A 23,045-nucleotide genomic window follows, 5' to 3' on the forward strand; every position below is an offset into this window, starting at 1 on the left:
TTCGCCGACGTGGAAGACTTTGATGGTAAAACTTGGCCAGATGTCAAATTTCTATTGTGAGATTTCCCTGGGTGAACTTCAGTTTAAACCCAGTTGTGTCTGGCTGTCTGGGGGCTGTTCACATCTGTCCAGCTGTCACACGTCGTGACAAGACAATTTAATGTGTAACTTATTCCAGGGCTTGTCCTCAAATCAGATCCATGAAACAATTGCGTGTAGTAAAAAATAGAATCATGGAATTGTTTTGATTGGAAAAGACCTCTGAGATCATGGAGTCCAACCATTCCTCCAGCACTGCCAAGGCCACCACTAACCCATGTCCCCAGGTGCCACATCTGCATGTCTTTTAAATCCCTCCAGGGATGGTGGCTCCACCAACTTTCCTGGGCAGCTGTGCCAGGGTTTCACAACCGTTTCCCTGAAGAAAAGTTTTCCTAAATCTCCCCTGGTGCACCATGAGGCCATTTCCTCTTGTCCTGTTGCTTGTCACTTGGGAGCAGAGCCCAGACTTCCACCTTTCTACACCCTCCTGTCAGGGAGTTGTAGAGTAAAAAGGTCCCTCCTTTTCTCCAGGCTGAGCCCCCTCAGCTGCTCCTCACAGGACTTGTGCTCCAGACCCTTCCCTTCTCTGGACACGCTGCAGCCCCTTGATGTCTTTCTTCTAGTGTGGGGCATCATGGAGAATTAAAGAGTAGTTATCAAAATGATATCAAATAATGAGATTATCCATCTTTCACTGTGTTTCGGGAACTTATATTGGTAATGTCAGCTGTTTGTAAAACAGCTCTGTAGTTTGTACTTACAAATATGAATGCACAGTTGTCTGATGGCATGTGAATTTATATCTCAATACATAGACCATGTTAATCTTGAAAAACTGGGAACTTTGCTTAAAATAACTACAAATCTTACTATTTTGTTGGTATTTGAAACAGAGATCTGTGACAAAAAGCCCCAAAGGTGGGGCAGGTTTTTTTCATATCTTACAGTGTCTCAGGGAACTCACAGGGAGAAACAGTTCAGTCCTAGAATAAGGCAAAATAGTTATTTTCTGTCAAAAAGAAGAATGTCCCAGCTGGCCTTGTCCAGATACTCAAACCATTGCTGATCAGCTGATCAGAGACTTGGTTGGAAAGCCAGGTGATGGAATTTATGTTAGTTAGTATATTGACTTCTCAGTTAAAAGTTTTAAATTAACAAGAATCTTGCCACATGTTGCTGCCATTGCTCTTGAAATGCAATAATAGACTATCTCTTGACTGTCCATATAAAATATCCCCCCCTAGCATTTTATATCTGGCAAAATCCCTGCTGTGGATGTGTGTGATGGGTAAAGCGTGTCCAGTTCTTCTCAGTTAGTCTGATCCTTACTTTGTAATTGCCAGGATTTGTTCCTGTCCTTCTGGAATTGCTATTGAATCTGTACAAGGAGAATCCTGGATAGAAAATTAGATTTAGCTTTGGCTTAGAAAAACTATTTTATTAGATTGTGTAACAGTATTTTATGCAAAATAACTTTATGCCTCTTTAGGTAGAGGTGTGAGCCTTTGTGTTCAGACCAGTGATCTTGCTTTACATCTCATGTTAAAACAATAAAAAGCAGTGCATGTTTAGAACTCTCATAAATATTCTAGACTAGGTAAGTAGTATTTCCATTTGTGGTGGAATAAGGCTATTGCTTTCCTAAATCTCACCATTCAGGATTACATATAAATAATTCAGTCAGGAGTCGAAGATCTTTGTATATTGCCACCTGCTCATTATTCAGAAATTCTTGTTACAGTCTGCTGTTGCCCTGGCAACATTCTGAAAATTAGTGTTGCATCTATGAAAAAGCTTTTGTTTGTCTAGCAAAGCCCACTATCCAATCTGGATTATTACAGGCTGCATCTCCAGTGACGACTCCAGGTCCCAGCCCTGGCTGTTTAAAAAATAATGATTTCCTTTTATGTAACATTAATTGAAAATTATTATCTTTTTTTTTTTTCTAACTAGTCATAGATGATTAAATATGATGCTGATTTTGCTTAAAGTCCCTTTAGGGTTTGCTGATGCCATTGCATTATCTGACTGGAGATGCTTGGCTGTGCAGATATGCAAGAACCTAAACCAAAATCACACGTTGACTCCTGGTGTTCTTTGGGACCCCTCTCTGTCTCTCCTCCCTCCTTTCTCCTTCCCCCTGTTGACTTTACATGAAAAGTCAGATCTTGTTTAACCTTAAACACTTTGGGATTTAAAAAGATCTTCCTTTGTGCTTATGAAGTTGACCTGAGACAAATTTGGGGCAGGAGGTAACAAAGTCCTTGAAGCTGCTCGTGCCACAGCTCCCAGAAGTCTCAACTGCAGCGCTCACTTGCTTTAGCTGGGACATGTTTATCTCAGAAGATTTACTTTTAGAACAAAACCGAGGAGTAAAACTGCTGGTAAGCTGGATTTTATTTTTCCAAGAGAGAAAAATTCATTGAAAAACAACATTAAAAATACCCTGCTTTCCAAACCCTCTCTGTTGTCCTGAAGCAGGGGAAAAGCTCCAACCCCTTCCCTACCCCTCTGACCTGTGTGGTTCAGATCCTCCTTCTGGGTCGTGCTGCCTTTTGTTTGACTCAACCCTAGGGCTCCTCTCATTCCTTTCTGTGTGGGTGGAAGGTAAAACATAACCTGCTGTGAGAAAATTTGCTACTGTTGTCTTATTTGACCTGTTGATTTTCATATTATGGGTTCTAGAGAGTAATAAAGACCTCTGGTACATCAACAAGCTGGAGCCAAACTTCACTCTAGGAACATACAGATTTGTTCAGACTCTTACATCTCCCCTGGTCTAAACTAATGTGCTCCTTAGTCTTTTGCCTCTGAGGTACTTGAGTGTTGAAATTAATTAATGAGAAGTTTTGTGATTTCTGAGGGGGTTTCTTTGTGCCTGCAAATTCCAGGCTTTCCAGATGACTGGGGTAATATTGTTATTTTCAAGAACTGGCTACTTTGGGTTTGTAGTGATCTAAAGGGTATTTAATCCTGGCAACTGCTAACTAGTGACATAGTAAATGTTAAGTTGTGGGGAAGGACAAGGAACAACTGAAGGAAGGGAAAAATGTGGGATTACAACTGAATTGCTCATCGTGATTCTACTCAAAACCCCTTCTCTTCTCTTTTCTTGCTTTTGGGCACCTGCCACTGAAGGGCTGTTCCCATGCTCTAGTTTAGAATTTTTGGAATGATAACACAGTTTGTTGTGCTACCAAAGCACAGAATTTTGCAAACATGAGTTAAATATTATTGTTTGGGTTTTTGTTATTTTGGTGGTAGACTTTATATTATTTGGGAACCTGTACTTCAGCTGTCTCTTTGCAGAAAATAACCCTGGCTTCGTATAAACAGTTTCTTACAGTTCTCTATTCTCATTTTTGTGTTCTCAGAACTACTGGTCATTGTGACTTTTCGCTGGAATAGACAAAACCTTGGCTTTTTTGGTTGCTTGATAGTGTCTGTACCAAAAATTCCCATCCCCTGCCAGGTGTGACAGCTCCATGTGAATTGCTCCTGGGTGTTGGACAGCATGGCTTCAAAATCAGGACATTCTAAAGAATCAATATTTGCATATCCTAACCCTTGTGGAGACCATAAAGTTTGGCTTATGGGGAAAAAAATTATTTGGAGAAAAATGGAAAAATATATCCAGGTAGACAACACAAGTTTGTTCTGAGTGTTGGTTCTCATGCAATGGTTTTAAAGGTTTTCTGTTCAGCAGGTGGGACCTGCATGTGCCTGGCCTGCTGTGTCAGTCCCCTCACTGGATCACCTGTGGAGGAGCCCAGAGAAAATTTGTCAGGGGTGTTATTTTGTGTTCAGACAGTTGCTTTTTCATTAAAAACCAAAGCACAATGATCCTTGTGTGGGTGAGAGGATATTGCACATTCTGCTTTCAGGCACTGGGGATGACCTTAAGCTCCAACCTGTCAGTAGCTTAATTTTCTGCTTATCTAATGCTTGGCATTTAGATGACACTGTATAAAACAATGTCTAGAACAGTCTGAATTTAAACTGCAGTTTAGGAAAAAGTTAATATCAAGATATGAATGCAGAACCAGACATGCTGTGTTCTTTAGGTTTGCATGAATTTATGGTCTTGAGACTAAATTTAAGTATCTTCATTTTCTTTTATTTTTGTTAATAATGAAGTAGGTTGGATTGTGGAGAAAATGTGAAAGTCTTGAAAGGGTCATACACTCAGTTTTTAGAAGTGAGTTTAGGAGTGAATGAGAATGCTCAGTAATAGGAACAGCTGGGGGTGGAAGGACAGAAATTACAGTGATAAAACATCTGACGAACCGGAGTGACTGATCTTTAGTCTTGCTTTGTGATATATTCACTCCCTGGTTTAGCAAGAGACATTCCTCAGTTGTTTGCTTGGACTGCAGAAGCAAAGCCTTGTTTCATTTATTAAGCAGCAATGGTTTCTGTAGATCTCAAAAATCAGGCAGTGGTTGAATGTAATCTGAGTGGTTCTTGTTCCAGACTGTGGAGATAGGCCAGAGCTTCTACTGGTGGTATGTCTTTTCCCTTTCTTGTGTAGCACAATTATCTAGTGCTCAGAAAATTAGAAATATGGCCTTTTAAAATGTGTTCTACTGTGCTTTCTAGAGGAAAAGGTTTGGTGGTTTGAGGTTTTTTTGCTTCACTGACCATGACTGTAAGGACCATAATAAAGAAGTGAATGGCTACTTCAGTACTGTAGGATCATTTTCTACTAGAATGTGCTTTCTCTTAAGTCTTCTTCACTCCTTGAAGAAAATAAGAGATTAGAGTTGCCTTGTTCAAGAGGTGAAGAACTGGACAGAATGTATCTTCTGGCTTCTTTACCTGGTCCCAAAAACATCCCTTCCACATTCTTAGTAATAGCTTTTATGAACTTTGAGAGATGCCAAGTGTTTGGTTGGTTGTTTTTCCTTCCCAAAGTCTGGTCATGTGAATGTTTTGCACCTCTTTAATTATTTAGAATTTCTGTACTCCAGGTAACACCAAAAGTTTACTTATACCCAGAGGTACATTTGATATTTTTCTAGTAGATTGCTGTAATGAGTACTTGTAAAGAGATCCTTAATCTGGAATTCTGTGAATCCTAGAAGTATATTTTTCAGCTTGCTTTTGTACTGTTAGTCCAGACTTTTTAATTAACAGTAAGTTAATCATCATCCACCGCCTACAAATGGACCCATCAGGCAGACACTTGTTCACTTGATGTCCATTGTCCAGAATGTATTTGCATTTAGTCTTTAAGGCTACTTTGCACAGTCAGTGTTTTGGGATTGTTTAAGTTCCAGGCTTTAGCTTCAGGTCTACTGTATTTAAACCTGGACAACACTTTATAGTAACCATGGCTAAATGGTGACTAGTTTCTAGGCAGCAATGAAATTGTTTCATTTACACTGGTAAGAGTGAGGATATATTTAATTTCTTAGAACAAAAATAAAAGCACCAGAGAAAGCTGTTTATTTTAGCTTCATCACTATATACTGTCTAAACTGAGTTTATGGCTCAGAGGAATGAAATTGCAGTGCTGGAGCATTTCTGTCTTCTTGGAATTGAGAGATTTTTATGTGGATATGAACTAAATACAGAATAAGCATTCATGACCAATCTGGAATTACATCATTTCTTTAAGGGGAGAGATAAATATATTTCTCTTCAATCAAATGTTTAAGACTTAGGAGCAGTTCAGATAAGAGCAGTCTTGATCAGTCAAGTGGATGGAACTTGGTGTAGTCAGCAGGTGGCTTCATGTAGTACATTGTTATAAGACAGACACTTTTTAGATGTCTTTCTTTCTCACATCACTGAGAAAAGCTGCTCTATTTCCTTTAGGTTTATAGATAAAGTTCATTTTGGAATTGTGAGAAATAGTTAAAGTATCCCATTCTAGTATTTTTAAAGCTCTTTGTGTCTTAAACTTTTTCTTAAATGTCTTGTGGTTGGTCCAGAGGCTTTTCAGCTTGTTCTCTATGGATCTTCAAAGAACTGATTTTCTTTGTCATCTCTTTTTCCCTCTTCTGAAAGGATAGGCTGTTGTTAGTTAGAACATTTCAGTTTGTGGGCTGTGAGTGTCCTCCTCCAGGAGTTTGTGTCCTGTCCTTTCTGTCCTGAAAATGAACAAGCCCATAAATCTTGCTGTGAGTTACTTGTGCCTGAAGAGATTGGATATTGCAGAGCCAGTAGCACCTGCTTCCCAATATACCCTGGCTCACAGAGCAGGCTTTTTATCAGGTTGGATTTCTGTCCCTGTGTCAATACTCCTTTTCAAGTTCTAAAGAGAATTTCCTTTAGGACAGTCCAGTCTCCTCTACTCTGAGTCAGATACTGGTTTGGAGACAATTGATGGTGCACTTTTGCCACTTAATGAGTGGTGGAAGTTTGTTATGAGTTAAAAAGAAAAGAAAGAAAGGTAAGAAGCATTTCCATGATCACTTATTCCTGCTGCAGCTTTCAGTACAACTATCAGAGGGGATTGTTTTTCAGGAAAATGGTTTTGAAGACGTGGTGTTGCATATCTTCACTTTTTTTTTTTTCTCAAGCCTAGAATCCTTCCTCCCTTAGCAAGCATCTGATTGCTCTCTAGACAGCTTTTTGCTTATCTCTTGAGTGTCTGTCTTGCATGTTTGATGTGTGCTATTGCTTTCAAATTTAAATTGAATCGAAAATTTTTATTTGCTTACCTATTGCTGAGCTTACACGATGCCTGTTCTGTTAGATGGTATTTCAGCAAAGGGAACTGTGTGTGTTTGATAGCAGAGACAATTTATGTGTGTTTTGAGTTGAAGATCCACTAAGTCAGGGTTACTCATGCAATTGTAAACCAGCCCTGAGTGCTCCAGCTCCTGTTTCCGGAATATAAGGTTTTTTTGCTCTTAAGCATACTAATAATTAAAATAATATAATAACATTATAAAATGAAATAATAATTTAAGAGATACATCAAGGCATTATTATTACGATATTCAGTTCAAATGGTTGTCCTGTTTCACACATGTTATTACCATGTTCATTTGCACACAGTTGCTTTTGGCATTATCTTTGTATAAAGGCATTCCCAGAGCTGAGGCCACAGCGTCAGATGGACGTTTACAGAGTGCATTTCTGATGCAGGAACATTTCTGGTAACAAGAGCTATTCCCATTTACAATCCATCAGTCAGAGCAGACCGATACATTTGTGGAGGGGGGAAAAAGGTTTTGCTAATGAGAAAGTAAACCCAGACCAATCTCTTCTCTCCTGTAGGATGAGTCTCCAGGACAGGAGTTACAGAAGCTCATAAAAGCCCAACTCTTTATAATGTGTGAGTTTTAGAAGAATAAACAAAATTTTTCTAAGGGGCAGTACAGGGTATAACAGTAGTTCATTGCTCAGTCCTATTTCTCTGGGTAGTACTTTATTTCCTATTTGGGTTTAGCTGCATCTTGTTGCTGATCTTAGTGATTAAAAAGATGCTCCTGGGTGCTGTGGGGTGTGTGAGTACAAATCTGATTATAACAGGCAGAACACGCACACACACACGTTTGCCTGGTGTCGTGTGAGGGGACTGCTGAACAGATTATTCTGATATTAATGTCACCTGTGTGACGTGTCCAGAAATTAGAAACCCTTCTCTTTGGCAGCAGAGCACAGGCCCTGCAATGAGTGGCTTGTGCACATAGGTGTTCACTGCATGATTAAAACAATAAGAGTAATTTTCTTTCCTAAAATCCTGCTAAAGGAAGCTTTTCCATGACAAATAATGCTCCTGTTGCAGACCAGCTGAAAGAGAAGAGGTGAAACCTCTCTGAGAATATCAAGGGCCTCCCAGAACTGTGCCTTTTGTGTGTATTTCCTTGGAGCTGTTACAGACTTGGGGAGATAATGGGGTGTGTGGATGGGGCAACATGTGGGACTGGATCTCAATCAAAAGAGCTGCCATCTGCATCCCTGAAGCCATGGCTTGGGATGGAACAAGCCATGCCTTCTGTGCTGAGGGAGGGAGGAACTGTGGTGTAGAGGACAGGCACAGCCAGCAGTTACATTGAACTCCCCATGCACAAGAAAAGTACCTGGTATTCCCAGAGCTGCCATCTTCAGCTAAAAGAAAAAAATGTCCTTTTTTTCATAAAAGATCAAGGATTGATCCTTTTTGAAAAGGTCAAGGATGACAGCCAAGATGTGTTGAGTGTCAGTGTGCCACTGTTGTGTGTGGGCACAAAGAGTGGAGGCTTTAAAGATGGAGCACAGAGGTGGCAGAAGAGGGGAATGGCAAGAATAGAAAGATTTAGATCTGTTCCAGGCTACAGCAGTCTCAGTACCAAAAGATATTTTTATATATATTTATAAAAATCTATTTTGGTATTGAGACTGCTGCAGTCTGTGACAGGTCTAAAACTTCCTATGGTTGTTTTTGATTTATTGTTTTCCGTTTGTTATATTACAGAAATGAGTGTGTATATACATAGGTGTATATATATATATATAAATATAAAGAATTTTTTAGTCTTGTCAAATATATAGGATCCTGATTCCTGTTTGTGAGGAATTACAGCCTCCCAAGATTGTATCTCCCCTCTTTGGAGCCCCCAGATTAAAAATCCTGCCCCATTTGCCTTCCAGCCTCCCTTGATGTGCAGGATCCTTCAGAGAAGTACAACAAGGGCTCTCCTTGTGCTGCTGAGCGCTGTGGGGATGCTGCAGGTGGGGCAGGGAGAGCAGTTTCTCACAAGCAAGAAAGTTGTAGACCCCTGGTCTGGATACAGATTTTGGAAGTATGATAATTAACATATAACTGGAGGGTTTTTTTTCTACTCCTCTGTTTATAAAACATTTTTCTTCCTTATTTGGGTTCTGATGGTTATGTGCCAGTCCAGAAAATTACCATGGCATTCATAGTGCTGGTGACAACGACATTTGTCTGCTGGCACTGGGAAGTGACTGTGCTGGCTTTTTGAGTCATGTTCACAATGCCAAACTGAAGAAGTAAAACTGTCTAGGAAGGAAATTAATATCTTTAATGTGTGAATGCTTTTGCCCTACTTCTGTGTCACTGCAGAATTTCTCGGGGTGTGGTACAAACTTTCATTTTGAGAGAGGTCTGGCTGTGAATGGGGGCAGCGATTAAATCTGTACAGCCATTTTCCGGCACAGGAGGGCTGGGACTCGCTAAGGAGGCACTCCCTGGGTGGCTGTGCAGTGCAGGGGCAGCCGTGGTGCCCCCCTGGGTGACAGTGGCAGTGACAGCATCACTCCCTGGGTGGCTGTGCAGTGCAGGGACAGCCGTGGTGCCTCTCTGGGTGACAGTGGCAGTGACAGCATCACTCCCTGGGTGGCTGTGCAGTGCAGGGACAGCCGTGGTGCCTCTCTGGGTGACAGTGGCAGTGACAGCATCACTCCCTGGGTGGCTGTGCAGTGCAGGGACAGCCGTGGTGCCTCTCTGGGTGACAGTGGCAGTGACAGCATCACTCCCTGGGTGGCTGTGCAGTGCAGGGACAGCCGTGGTGCCCCCCTGGGTGACAGTGGCAGTGACAGCATCACTCCCTGGGTGGCTGTGCAGTGCAGGGACAGCCGTGGTGCCTCTCTGGGTGACAGTGACAGCGGTGCCCAGCTGTGGCTTTGCCATTGTCCCCGAGGCTCCGGCAGTGCCTGGGATGGGGCTCCAGCAGCACAGGCAGAGCCCCGGCTGAGCGAGGATGGAAAGCGCATCCTCAGGGATGGCACAGTGGAGCACACAATGGAGTGGTGCCAGTGCCAGGCAGGTCTGTGGGTGCTGCACTGGGGTGTTCCAGCACTGACCGAGAGGAGCAGAAAATGTCCGTAGGCAAATTGCAGTTTGCATTTGGTTTCTCTTTTCCCACAAAAGGCATTTTAGGCCTAATCAATCAACAGAGGTCATTAGCATCCCTAAATCTCTTCTTTCTTTAATCACTGACTTGAAAAAGGTTTTTTCTTATATCCTTTGTATTCTGTTTGTACAGGGCTTGGGAAACCATTCTGAATATCTCTGCTAAAACAAGACAATTTCCCAAGGCAGCCGAAATGGGAAATAAGACTTAATTTTTTTTTTTTAAGTGTTGCTGTTATCTCCATTCCATTGAGGAAGTACAAGCAAGATTAATTTTTTTTTATAAAGATAAGTTTTGAACTGAAAAATAGGTTTCAAATCAAAACAGCAGCAGTATTTACAGGAGGCTACATGAAAATTATTTTTTCCTATGCAGGATGTTGGTGACTGTCTTATGTTGTGGAGCAAATATCTTTTTGTTGAGATAACAACTAGTTTTTGATGACTGTTAAAAATGATGACACTTGATTCCATGAAGATTAGTCATTTAATTTTTACCAAGTTTCTGCACTATCAAAGCATATCTTAGGGCCCTGAACACAGTCTTTAATCTGTCCTGGTGACACCAGGAGTCTGTTCCTACCACTGTGGAAATTTGTGTGTCAGTTCTGGAGACACTTTCCCCTGTTGTTATTGATGGAAATACAATGGAAAAATGTTAACTTACATATTCTAAGAATAAAACCTGAATTATGCCTAGAAAAATTTTAGCTGTTGTGTGCAGCTCTGGGTGGCTCTTTGCTAAATGAAATGGAAATTGGTGTCTTTTTAAGAAAGCTGCTCTTTGAAGGGTATCCACTGAAAATAGTCACAGGCAACGTTTCAGTTTATTTACTTAAAATAACTGGGGAAAAAAATCAATCTTTGACTATTTTGAGGTTTTAAATTTACTGCTGTATCATGAGGACATGCAGATTGCATGGACTTTATTTGATGTTATGTGTTTTCTGCTTGTAGTGGTTGTCGTGCTTTCTGTGAAGTGTTTTAAGTAGCAAGATGATTTTTTACTGTATCTGAAATGAAAATATTTATGTACTACTACTTCTGTCCTGTTTCTAATATAGGAAAATTAATCAGTGCTGAGCTGAAAAGACTTGAAGATACCTTTGGTTAGCTTACAGCTTGGTAATATTTAAAAAGTTTTTAATCTTTCTTATTTACTTGTTTTTAAAGCAGCTCAGGCTATACTTTATCGTACCATAAACCCTCTGACATTTAATAAGCATCAATAACCTCATAAAAGGGAAAACCAGTTATTTTTTCCCAAAATATTTGTTTCCAATTGCCACAGAAAAAACATATTGTTACTCTTCTCCAGTTCCATTTTAAGGCCTTAACACTAGAAATGAAGCTTCAGGGAATGATCTATTAACAGCTGATTCTTCTCCCCTTTTTAAGAGCTGTTTTTAATAGGACAACTGACTATTTGATATTTGAAAACAGGTAGATGCTTCAGTTTTGAGTCCTTCACCTGACTGACTTTGTGACTTAAAGGTATTAGATAGATACATAGAGATAAATGTGAAACAGATTATGTGGTGATTTATGCAGAGTTTTGTGCTGTGTGGTATTACAGAGTGTGTTTCCTGGAATTGTTGGGAGCTTTCTAAATATAGAGTTGAAAATGAAAAAATTGTGGGGGAAAAAATATGCAAGATGACAAAAGGAGCTGATAAAGGATGATGGGTGAGCATGGAATATAAACAACACGAGGATAGAAAGGGCAGGTTTGGGGGTTGCTTGACAGATGAAATGGCTGGAAGCTGTGGGAGGTGCTGGTGTGGGCACAGGGACACGGAGCTGGGTGAGGATCAGCCACAGAGCTCCCAGAGTGGAAACTCAAGAGCCAGGAGGAGTTTTTGTGCTGTCAGTCGGGTTCCTCTGAATCATGAAAGCCAAGCCAACAAAGTCTTCGTCAGCACAGTTGTTTCTGCAGAGCTTTTGCTGCTACAGCAATGTCATGTGAGGAGGGCATTCATTTTTCGCCTCCCAGGCCAACAGAACTGTGCTGGCAAGAACTAAAGACACATCATGTTGGATTTCATGAGCTTTTGAAATAGTTTGTCCCTCATGCCTTTGGACAGGCACATCCTCTGGGGGGGAGAGGCTGAGCCACTCAACAGATGTGTTTTGGGCTAACCTAAATCAGCTCTCTCTGAGGGCTGGCATTTGGGAAAGGTTAATGCTGCAGTAGTGTTCAGGCTTTTGTCTGCCAACGTACATCTGCCCTGTGCAGATGCTCTCCAGGAGGCAATTATATAAAAAATTGCGTTTAGGGAACTGTTTTAAAGTCTGTTTCGGAAATTATTTTTTCCCCCCTCTCTCCCTAAAGCTTAAAAAAAAAAAGTGAGAACAGATCCTAATGGAGCTACAACTTTAAATAGTGTATAAACCATTTGAGATTATTATAGTTACCTTAATGAGAGTGGCCTGGCCACAGAGCTGGGCTTTGTAATAACAATATGCAAATGCAAGCCAAGTTGGTTTCCATCCACCACAGATTGTTCAATGCTGGGACTGTAATTTCATCAGAAACCCTGCATTTGTTGGAACTCGGACTCCTGTTGTTCTTCATGTGTCTTTCACATGTCCCCTTGTGAAAACAAGGATTGTGGTGGGATTTTTTTTCCCTAGGGGGTATCCTGGAATGCCAATCCTTTCCTTTCCTAAATTGTTAAAAGGAAAATACCTGAAGCCTACCAGATTTAATAGTGAGCTGGAAGCACCTGAGCATAACCCCTTTGCCATGTTCTGTTGTAGCAGGAATTACATCCAGGGGAGGGGACTGTTTGATTTTCCACAAGGAAACCTTTAATTCCTATGATGTACTCAGCTCTGATTGTTCATATCCTAAAAGTCCACATTAAAGTGCAGGAAGGGAATTCACAGGGCAGTGACAGTGCTTTGTGCAGAGTGGAATAGCCAACCCTCCTGAGGACCAGATTCCTCTGAAGAAGTGTTTTACAGTGGCAGAGTTTATTCAGTGTACATTTCAAGCTTTATTTTTTTGAGTTTGTGAATAAAAAATTACAACAAACTCTACATAAGTACTTGAATGCTACAGTTTCCTATCAATATGTAGAATAAAAGACTGCTCTAGTCTTGCTGGTTGTTAAATTCGTATTCTCATTTATGCAGCTACGTTCCTGAAGGAATTATCTTGTTATTTTTTGTCACTGTCAGCTAAGCATTCCTACTGCATTCAGGAGTGAACTCACAGGAGAAGGTGAGGCAGGATTACAGAGCCTTAGATTCTTGCTCAGAATTTTAAATATAAAGGGAGGGGGAGGGATAGTTACTAATAATACACCTTGGCTTCTCACATGCCTATTCCTGGGAAAGGTGTCCTCTTTAAAAGCCTGTCAGCCATCCTGTGAACAGTGGTAGTGTTCTGTCTTAGGCCCCAGGTGTGACAGAGAAGGGCACTGTATTCTTTAAAAGTATTGCAGAGGTTGTAGCATGAAAATGTGTCAGTAAAGAAAAGGAGTGTTTAAGTGATGAACTGCAAGGCCAAGGGCAAGTTTCACTTTTTCTTTCTGATATGCAGCATTATTGTTGTACAAATAATAACCTGCACACCAGAGTGTGCTTAGGGCTGAAATGGGTGTTTGACAGGTTTGTTCTGGTGCTTTAAGTCTGTCCTTCCTTACAGAGCAGTCCTGTGAGAGCCTTTTATTGGGTTCACAATTGTGGGATTTTCTGTCCTAATTGGAGGGATTTTTCTCAAGAAAGTCTGCAAATGTCTTCTGCTAAATTTGGTGCTATTTCTGTCCAGTTAATTTTTAAATGATGCCTACACTTGGTAGTAGGACATCACTTGCCCAGACAGCAGGATACATTCAGTCCTTAATTAATTTTGAAGGAGGTAGAGTAACTGCACATTATGTGTTTCTATTCTAATCTATCATTGTACTGCTTCTTTGAAAATCTGATTATTAAATAGCTTGGTAAATTGAATCAAATAAGAAGTATGTTCTAATGCTAATGCAATAAATAGCATTCAGTTGTTAAGTGATTAATGTAGAACTTCCAAACCTGGGTAAATAGCAGCATTGGAAAAGTATAAATCTCTGATTTAAGTGTATTTAAATCAATACAGCCTGGATTCTCTCGTACAGCATTTTCTAGTACATATATCTAAACAACATTAGTGAATCTTTTTGATTCATGCTTCAAAAGTGGATCAATTTCTCATTTATTTGTTATTAATAATTGTATAATTAAGAGCAGACCTGCACAATATCACAGTGCAGTAGGCAGGCCAGGACTCTTGTCTTCCTAGTGAGTCATTTAATGGGTCTCAAACTTTAGACATAAGATAACATGCAGAAAACAGGTGTTGCCTTCTCTGGAAAAAGGGAACAGCTGCCTCTGCATAATTCCAGCTTCTATTTCTCATAATTGTACAAATCTGCTTTGAATTTTCTGTGAAATGACTGGCAATCTTAAAATCAGCTGCTCCGTTTTATAGATCCTGTGTGGTAGATTTTTAACAACCTGGGCCACAGAAGCACTAGTTGAGAGAGGGAGAGCAAAATTCTGTTTTCAGCCCCTGGCTTATGGCTCTTGGAGCATCTGTGAGCACAGCCTGGGCTGTTTGTGGCAGCAGAGTTGTTGCTCCCTCTGGAATCCTCCCTTGCTCTCCAAGTCAGGATTTTCAGGGGTGGGATGGAGGTTTGTTTTGGTTTTTTCTTCTCCTTTCCTCTCCTTTGTCACCTCAGGCAGTTTTCCTCCAGTCCTTTTCCCACCTCTCCCCAAAGGAAAGTTTCCCAGGAGGAACTAATCTGTTCCAAATATAGGTGTTGGTCATGTTGTCCATCTTTTGCCTCAGGACTCATCTGCAGGTTCTCAGATAATGGTGAGTTAGTTCTCTCTTGGTCTGGGTGTCTGACTTGCCAAAGTTAGTTGTTCCCAAGAACTGTGTGTGGATTGTGGTCCTCAAGAACTGAGCAGTAGCTGGATGCAGTAATTCTCTTTTAGTTATACCCATAGCTTGTGTTAATGTAATGGTAAGATAATTTTGATTGACATCTTTCTGCTTAAGGCGTAAACATTCTCCCCTTTCATCCTAACAAAGGAACATCTGTAGCTTTATGAGTGTTTTTGGTTGGTGGGGAGAGTCGGTGTTTGTTCTAATCACAGGAGCCCTGAGTTTATGGTGCTCATATAAATATGTTTGTATACTTGAGGTGAAAAACAGCTGGAAAAAGCTCTTGCTGCGGCAAGGGTTTTGTTTGAGTCTTCACAGTTGTGGTTTTCTAGGAAATGTCCTGACTTCTCTCAGAAAAAAAACAAAGCACTCCACATCCCAGGAAAGTTTGCCTCACCGTTATTCCAGGGGTAAGGCAGGACTGTCCTACAGACTGTTGTGTTCATCAGTCTGTTCCTCCCCTTGAGCCCGGGGGGGGGGGGAGTCGCTCCATAAGCAGCTGTGCCAGAGTTGGTTTGTGTTTTTTTTCTTGCAGCTCCTTCTGTAATAGATTTTTTTTGAAATAACATGAGCCTTAGACAAAACTTGGGTCTCCCAAACGAAAAAAACAAGTGGATTTGTAGGTTCCCTTTACGTAGATAGTGCTGCTTTTGAGGAGGATATTACTAGTCTAGCCTTTTTGTAGTAATGGTAATTGTTTAATGCAGAGCTGCTTTTATGCATTTTTCCCCTTCCTGATATTTCCTCTCTCTAGGGAGGATTATCCCTATAATCAGTTTAATGGAATATGTGATAAATAGCAGAGAAAATATCCTGCTGCTGTGCTTCCTCTGGGTGTATGTACAGGCATAAAGGGGAGTTTTCACATCAAGTTAAAGCAGCTTCTGAGGAGAAGTGGAGCTTTGCTTGGAACTAGATGTTGGGAGTTAAACCAAGGTACAGCCTGGAGATTTTGGAATGACTTGCAACAAACCACTGAGAATTCAGCACGAAATTTTGACTGCCAGGTTAGAGGTAAACTCATAGTAAAAATAAGGTGGATCTTGTCCACAGCCATGGATACTCTTAAGGCCTGTGCAGGAATTCTGTTGAGGAATTGGTGAACAGAAGCTTGTTTAAGAAATAATTTTTCATTTTACCTCTCCACTGACAGTGTGTCCACTTTGTGTGTTGAACGTGGATTTTTTAACCCCCACCCTTCTAATCCAATTTCTTGCCCTTATTTTGATATCATTTATTTTAACAGCTGTTCCTGGGGTCTTTTACAACAATTATATTAATAGTAACTTTAGCACAGAACAAAAAAATCACCTTCTGTCTTTTACCTTCTTTTTAAAAGAAAAAGACTGGATTTCTTCCATCATGGGCAGAGCAAAACTTCCTATCTCCATCTACACCACCCACAAGAAGGAGATGGAACTCTTGATGCCTATTAGAGAAATTGGATTGAGTAGATCCTGTTCCCAGAAATATCTCTACTCATTACAGGTCAATTGAGTGGGTTTCCATATGATGATTTTCAAGTCAGAACCTGACACAAAGGACCCGATGGTTTTCCATGTGTCAGGATTCAGGAGGCTGCCATCATGAAACTCAGGAATGGCTTTGCTGGATGAGTTGTTTTATTTCTGTCTTGTCACAGGTTGTGCAAAAGAAAGCAGTAAGAGCACAGCACTGACCTTTTTATGATGTGCTGACTGACAAGCACATGCCTATGCAGTGCTAGACTTCACTCACAGCTCATAATTACGATTTGCCCTCTGAAATGGGGAGAATAGTTGCACAGACAAAGTGGTTACAACTTTTCAGAAAGAGAATTACTGGACTTTTAAGATGAGTGGTGGGTGTATAGTGTTACTAATCTGATGAACAAGAGGAAAAACATACATTTCAGCACTAAGTGCTCAGATGGGGACAGCAGCCCTGAGGGTGAAGAAGCTAAGTGTGGCATATTATCCTCCACTTCTACATGCAAGTCCTTGTACTTCCTCTCTATGCCTATTTTTGTCACCTCTAAAATATGGTAAGATTGAAAGGCTTTTTTCACAAGATCTGTTGTGAGCTGTTTGAACTTTTAATATTATAAGTAATACTCAGTCCTCTCACTGTTCAGATAATTTTAGGGCAGAGGTATCATGTCCCTTTTATTAAAATCTGCAGATTTTATGTTGGTCAGTATTGCAGTCCAGTCTAGGGCCAGTGCTGGGATTTGGTGTCAGTCAATCACTTTGCTGACTAGAACCAATTTCCTCCCCAGAGAGCAGAGCAGCTCCTAAGGAGCCTTCCTGCTTTTCTTCTCCTTTTTTCTGTCCTTCACAGGACACAGTAAATTAACATCCAACTGTCTGGGGAGGTAAAAGAGCTGAGATTTATAAGGATGGTCTGTGATTTGCCCCCCCGCTCAGATTGAAGCACATAAAATTCCTGAAGTCTTTTTTAATCCAATCTCTGCCATTTTAGAAACTAGAACCAGATTATCTCAGCTATGAAAATTGTCTGGATTAGAGGAAACTTCAGGGACTATTACCCAAGTATTTATAACTCACAGTTGTGTGTCACGAACACCAGGTTGCATTATCAATTACAGTGCATCTGTGGCTGTTATTATTTAAAAAATCAGGTAAGCAAAGATTCATTTTTCTATTAAGTGTGTTTTGGTCTTAATCTGAAGCATTTACTCGTGGATGCACATATGGTGATTCCAGTTGACTCAAAATAGCCACATTCTGTGAACCCAAAAACTAGATATTTACATGTGAATTGAAACTATACAGCTTTTCCTCAGCTCTCTCCCTTTCCCTATAGGTTACATAGCACCAAATCTGCAGCTTTAAATCTGTCTGCAAGGAAAAATCTGTCCAGAACAAGTTCTAAGTTGATTTGCAGTTAGGTTGGTGTAGGAAATATAAGGACATTTTTCCTGTGCATCAGTTTTCTGGATTGACATAGGCAGGCAATGTGTTTGCAGCAGGAGTTTAGTAACTGAGGGTGCTGAGACCGTTTGAAAATGGTGTTGCAAAAGGACAGGAGCCCTTAGTGAATTTGATGGGATTAAAGGAAAAACTTCAAGGTGTTCATTGCAGTTACTATGTTTGTGACTTGTGTAGGGAGTAGCAATTAAATTACTCTTATTTTCCAATATTATAATTGCAACTGGACGTACACGTTTTGAGTTTTGATGATTATTTTTTTTCTGTCTTCAGCATGTAATATTTTTGAACACTTATCTAAATATAGTACAAATCATATATCAGGCAACAAAATCAAACAGCATCTCTCTTCAAGTTCTGCTTACAGTGAAGGTTGTTAACCTAAACTTCTTCATAAATCTTAGTATCTGCATCTGGATTGTCTGGGAAAACCACCTTGGAATTACTTTTGCTTTGCCATGAGAGGTGTGCCCTTGCCTTCCACCTCAAACGCTGCCTTGGGGGTGGTGGGGTTACTTCTTTCTCAGAGAAGCAAATCTGAAAAAGAGGGGAGATGGAACATTATCAGTTTTGTAAAACTGTGTAAATCCTCATCCGATGGCATTTATTTTGCTGAATAAAATAAAACTGTCTTCTGTAATTCAAGTTGCCTAAAATATGGATTATGTAGATTATTAACTACAACAAAGAGAAAATCGCTGTTACACTGACAGGGGTTTGGGAGCTTCCATGGCCTGTCACTCCCCCACACCCGCTGGGCTGCGGATTTCTGCCTCTTTGGGAAGATACCTGCTTGTTTATAGGAACAGTGTCACCAGGAATGCCAGCAAAATGTTTATTATGATTAGTGTTAACTCTATAATGTCTGGAGTTCTAAGGAAAACTGTCACTGCTGCTCGATAGGACAAGTAAAATGGGTGTGACAAAAGCTGATTTCTTCTATGGCTTCTGATTTTTTATTTTCTTCCTTAAAATGACTATTTAAGCTTTTGGGTGTCACCGAATTCCCTCTCCCCTCCCACACCGAGTATAATGTATTTCCTTTGTCGGTTTTCAGGCACTCAAAAGGGATGTTCCTGCTGATTCAAGACCACATAGTTCTGTCCAGGACTCTACACTGGGGATAGGGACATGGGACTCCTCCTGCCAGATTCCAGATGGTTCATTCCAGCTGACATCCTGGTTGACAACTGTGAAAAGGAACTTCGGATTATTCTATTTTATCTTCGTGGAAGACCTCAATCCCCAAACTGTAGGACATATCAGGTACTAAACCAGATAGTAAGACTTCTCTACAATATTCTTTGATTGTTAGTTGTTTCCTATGAATGATTTTAAGCATTCAGATCTTACTCTTTATTTCTTTGAAGAAATGGGAAATTCTTGGTTTTACTTGCTCTGTAGCTGAGTAATGACAAGAATTTGTGTTTCTTGTTTTCTAGGGAAAATTTGAGGTGATTCTGTTACAACATTTAGTCATATTTTATAGAGTTTTAAAAATTATTATTATTATAAAATATAATTTTTGATGATGGTTATTATTATTTTAATTACCAAATCTGTCTCTTTCTTTGTTGCTTTTGAGAAAATGCTTAATTTTATTAAGACTAATTTTACTGTATTTAGTACATAAGATACCAACTGCACAAGTTCTGAATGCAGGAAATATCTGGCAACAATAAAACTTAAAAGTTTTAATGAAATTTATGATTTTTTGCACACTTGGGAAATTATGATTCATCTAATTACTTTCAACCCTCTTAAAATAAATCTATATGTAATTCTCTTCTCCTCTCAGAAAATCTTCCCTTGTTTCTGTTGGAACCTAGTTTATTTTTAAAATAGAGAAAGAAAAATCTGTGAGTGCTATCCAATAGTGCAGCCCTTAGTTCTTGTTTGTAGAGATGTTTGCTCTTAAAGCCTCTTGATAAAAGTGGTTAAAAAGAAATCACTTCCTCTAATACAAGACAGGAAAAAGATCCTTTTTGCAACAAAATCGTGTTTATTTTGGGCAGCTGTTTAGGTATGGGTGGGGTTTTTTGATTCATTTTAAATGACTCAATGATCCACTTTTTCTTTGTCCTAAAGGTTCCATATTTCTTGTAGAATTTTAAAATAACCTTTTCTAATGAGGATGTCTGATATTCTCACTGTAAAAGATGAAACTGATGCAATGAAGGGTTCAGAAGCTGAATTTAAAGACACAGACCCAGTTGAAAACCTTCTAAAATCAGGAAGTCAGGAGCAGATTCCAGCAGAGAAGGATGAGAATTGTCCTGATAACAAGAACAGTATGCCGGTAAGGAGCTCTCCACTTCATTTTTCACTAGTGTATCATGTTAAATCAATCTGTCTCTTGTTCTTCTCCATTCTCTTCATCCTCTAAGGTGTTTCTTTAGTACAGGGTAGGAAAACCTGGCTGGTGTTAGGGAAGCAAGTGGGATGATTATTGCTTCCTCTCCCCTCCTGTAAAGATGAGTCAGACATTTTTAAGAATACCTTCTCTTTTCCTCTGTTCTTCACTGCTCGACAGCTTTAGTACATGACTTTTAAGTAGGAAAGACAGTCCTCATGATTCATATAAAGAATGGCCTTTGCAGGTGGGAGATGGACTTGTAAAGAAGTCATGGTAGCACATTTCAAGTGAGAAGGAGCTGAGGCAAATAGTGTGAAAACACCTTGTGTAATGGAGAGCACCCTGATGAGGGTGGATCGGGAATTTGTGGCAGCAGATTTGATCCCTCTGAGGTTTAGTTGAGTGTTTATGCTCCTGAGTCCTGGGAGATGGGTCTCTTTCCCGTGGGACAAGGTAGCTCACTCCTGGCTGAGGCTCCCACCTGCTCCCTGAGGACTGTAAGCAGCTCAGATGAGGAGGAGTTCAGGAAAGCAGCTAAAAATTTCTGACACAACCTAGAAAATGGACCAGATTTCTAAAAGAAAGCACAGAAGTTTGTGTTTTACAAAAATCTAGTTGTCTATAGGAATTTTGTGTCTGTGGGTTAAGACTGAACAATTTTCTGTTAAAAATCCTGACTGGGATATAGGAGATTCTCTTGTGGGTTGCAAAACCAGGACAGCACTTATTAGATTTTTGTTATTGAGAATTGAGTAAAAGGTTCTTTGGGGAGTAGTTTTGTTCAAGACTAACAATTCAATACTCCACTGAGTGAAGTAAACTTTATCTGTATGTTATATTGCTTCCAAATAAATCTTGTAGATCCCTGAAATAACAATAGTTTTACACTTTAATGTCTGCTGGCTTTATTAAGGCTGACATCAGTGTAAATAGATAACTTTATGGAAAAAAATAAATCCTTGAAATGAAATAGTTCTCCTGAAACATAAGAAATAACTGCTACTGAAAAGCTGGTGGCATTATGGCTGAGCTGGTATTTCCTTTAATCAATGCAATATCTCAGTAGCAAGCCTTAAAAATTAATTTAAGGTTTATTTATTTTCATACAGTTCAGTAATATGGAAAGATCCCTTTCACGTTTCCTCATTTAACAAATCCCATTCAACAAATTGTGGTGTGGAAACTTGTATGAGACTCAAGTGGCAGATAAGAGATAAACCCCCCAGTCAGAGAGTCCAGAGGAATGAACCTGTTAGAGCTGCCAGGGGTGTGGGTTTGGCAGGGGGATGATTGCTTGGGGTGCTGCCCAGGATTGAGGGCTGGTGACTGGAACAATTCTCTCCATGCCCAAAAGGAACTGAGTAACTGTGCTGGAGGCTGTTTGGTGGCCACAGCTTCACTGGCATCTGTGCTCAGTGCTGTCCTCAGTGTGGTGTCCAGGAGTCTCCACTGGAATTGGAACGTTCCTGTTACCTCAGCAGTGTCATTAAAACAGAGTTTGGAGGCTGAGGGTGCAGATTTCCAGAGTGGAAGACAGGCAGTTACCAGTGGAACCTTGCTAATGTGAGCAAGCCCTTTGCAACAGGGGAAATCAGTAGAAGCTAATGTCACTCGTACTGTGGTAGCCTCTGGTGCAAATATGTGTCATATATTTGAGGAGTTCTCATTGAAAGCATGTTTTATAGTAAAATACAAACATTTTGGATTGTCCGTAGTAAAAAATCCTTGTGGAACAGTGGAGCAGTCAGCAAGATTTACCTAATGGATGATTAAATAGTTTGATGAAGTTTCACAGAACACACTACTTGTCATTAAGTGCAGGTTATAAAGTATTTGCTGAGAAATGTTAGAGAACATTATCAGAAGCTTATTGGAATTTGTTGTGTTCTTCTGTTTGCTAGTTGAGAGGATGGGTTGGGGGTGGGAGTTGGATGGGATTTGGGTTTGGCTTTCCTCCCTAGCATTAATACCTATTGGCAAACTACAGTAATACTCCTGAGTACAGTTATCACTTGATTACTGACTCTTCACAGCCAAGGAAGAAACAGGTTGTGATTTTTCCTCTGTCTAAACTTAACGTGGTTTGAGTTCAGGTGTGTTTCTGGATCTTCACGGTTCAGAAACTGGTGATTATGTTTTGAAATGTAACTGTGGTTCTAAATTCCAGATTATTTTGAGGGGTTGTGCATTAGTAACTGATTTGCTATTGTGGATGCTGCTGGAGGTACAATGTGAATGAGAAAAGTATCTAATCAGAGGACGTGGCCAACACTCCCAATTCCTTTAAGTAGTGCAAAAGTAGTATAACTGATACAGAGATTTCTGAATTGTCATATCTGAATTGAGGTTCAAGTGTCATTTAAATGACACTGGAAACAAGAGGCACATGAACATGCACAGCAGCACTGTGGTAGTTTTTGGAATCAGGAAGGTTTTGGTTCACCAATCACTGTTGTCTCCCACATGTTAATCTTATCCAGGTCAAGTGACAACACACTAATTTGGAATTAGCTGGAATACAGGGTCTGAAGTGTGTTGCCTTTGTCCTTGGGTGGTGGGGACAGGCAATACTGTAAGGGCTGTCAGGAAATATTTACGACACATTAAAGATCTGAATTTATCTTGCAAGATAGTCCCTTATGGTTCTTCTTATTAGGAACATTTCTTTTATTAAACCATAAAAGCCTTGTGGAAGGATGGAGGCTGGAGCATGAATACAGAGTTGTGTGCATCTCCTGTATGAGACAGGCAAGGCAAATGTTGTATTAAGGAGTGTAATTCTGATTTTGTTTTATGCTAATTACACAGATATCTCTGTCCTTTGGGGGAATTAGGTTAATTTTTTTACTTGGCAACTTGACATCTCTCTTTCTACGAGTTTCTTCCCTCCCTACTGGCGCCAACCTTGAGTGCTCTCTCTCTTTCACAGCTTGAGTTCTCTGAAGCTTTTCTTTGCCTCCTCCCCAGCTGTTTTGG

At 40.1% G+C, this 23,045-nt stretch overlaps 1 protein-coding gene across 10 annotated transcripts in view; it reads left to right on the plus strand.

The window, feature by feature from the left end:
* Positions 1-18,845: 18,845 nt before the first annotated feature.
* Positions 18,846-23,045, plus strand: part of R3HDM1 (R3H domain containing 1) — a 48,768-nt gene continuing 44,568 nt past the window's right edge. For all 10 annotated transcript variants that reach the window (XM_064661576.1, XM_064661584.1, XM_064661580.1 and 7 more), the window contains exons 1-2: positions 18,846-18,979; positions 19,802-20,012. In XM_064661576.1, coding sequence (XP_064517646.1) covers positions 19,842-20,012 — 171 coding nt within the window. In that variant the 5' untranslated portion in view covers positions 18,846-18,979; positions 19,802-19,841. The remainder of the gene's footprint in view (positions 18,980-19,801; positions 20,013-23,045) is intronic.

Source organism: Pseudopipra pipra, chromosome 7 (assembly GCF_036250125.1).
Source record: "Pseudopipra pipra isolate bDixPip1 chromosome 7, bDixPip1.hap1, whole genome shotgun sequence".
NCBI lineage: Eukaryota > Metazoa > Chordata > Aves > Passeriformes > Pipridae > Pseudopipra > Pseudopipra pipra.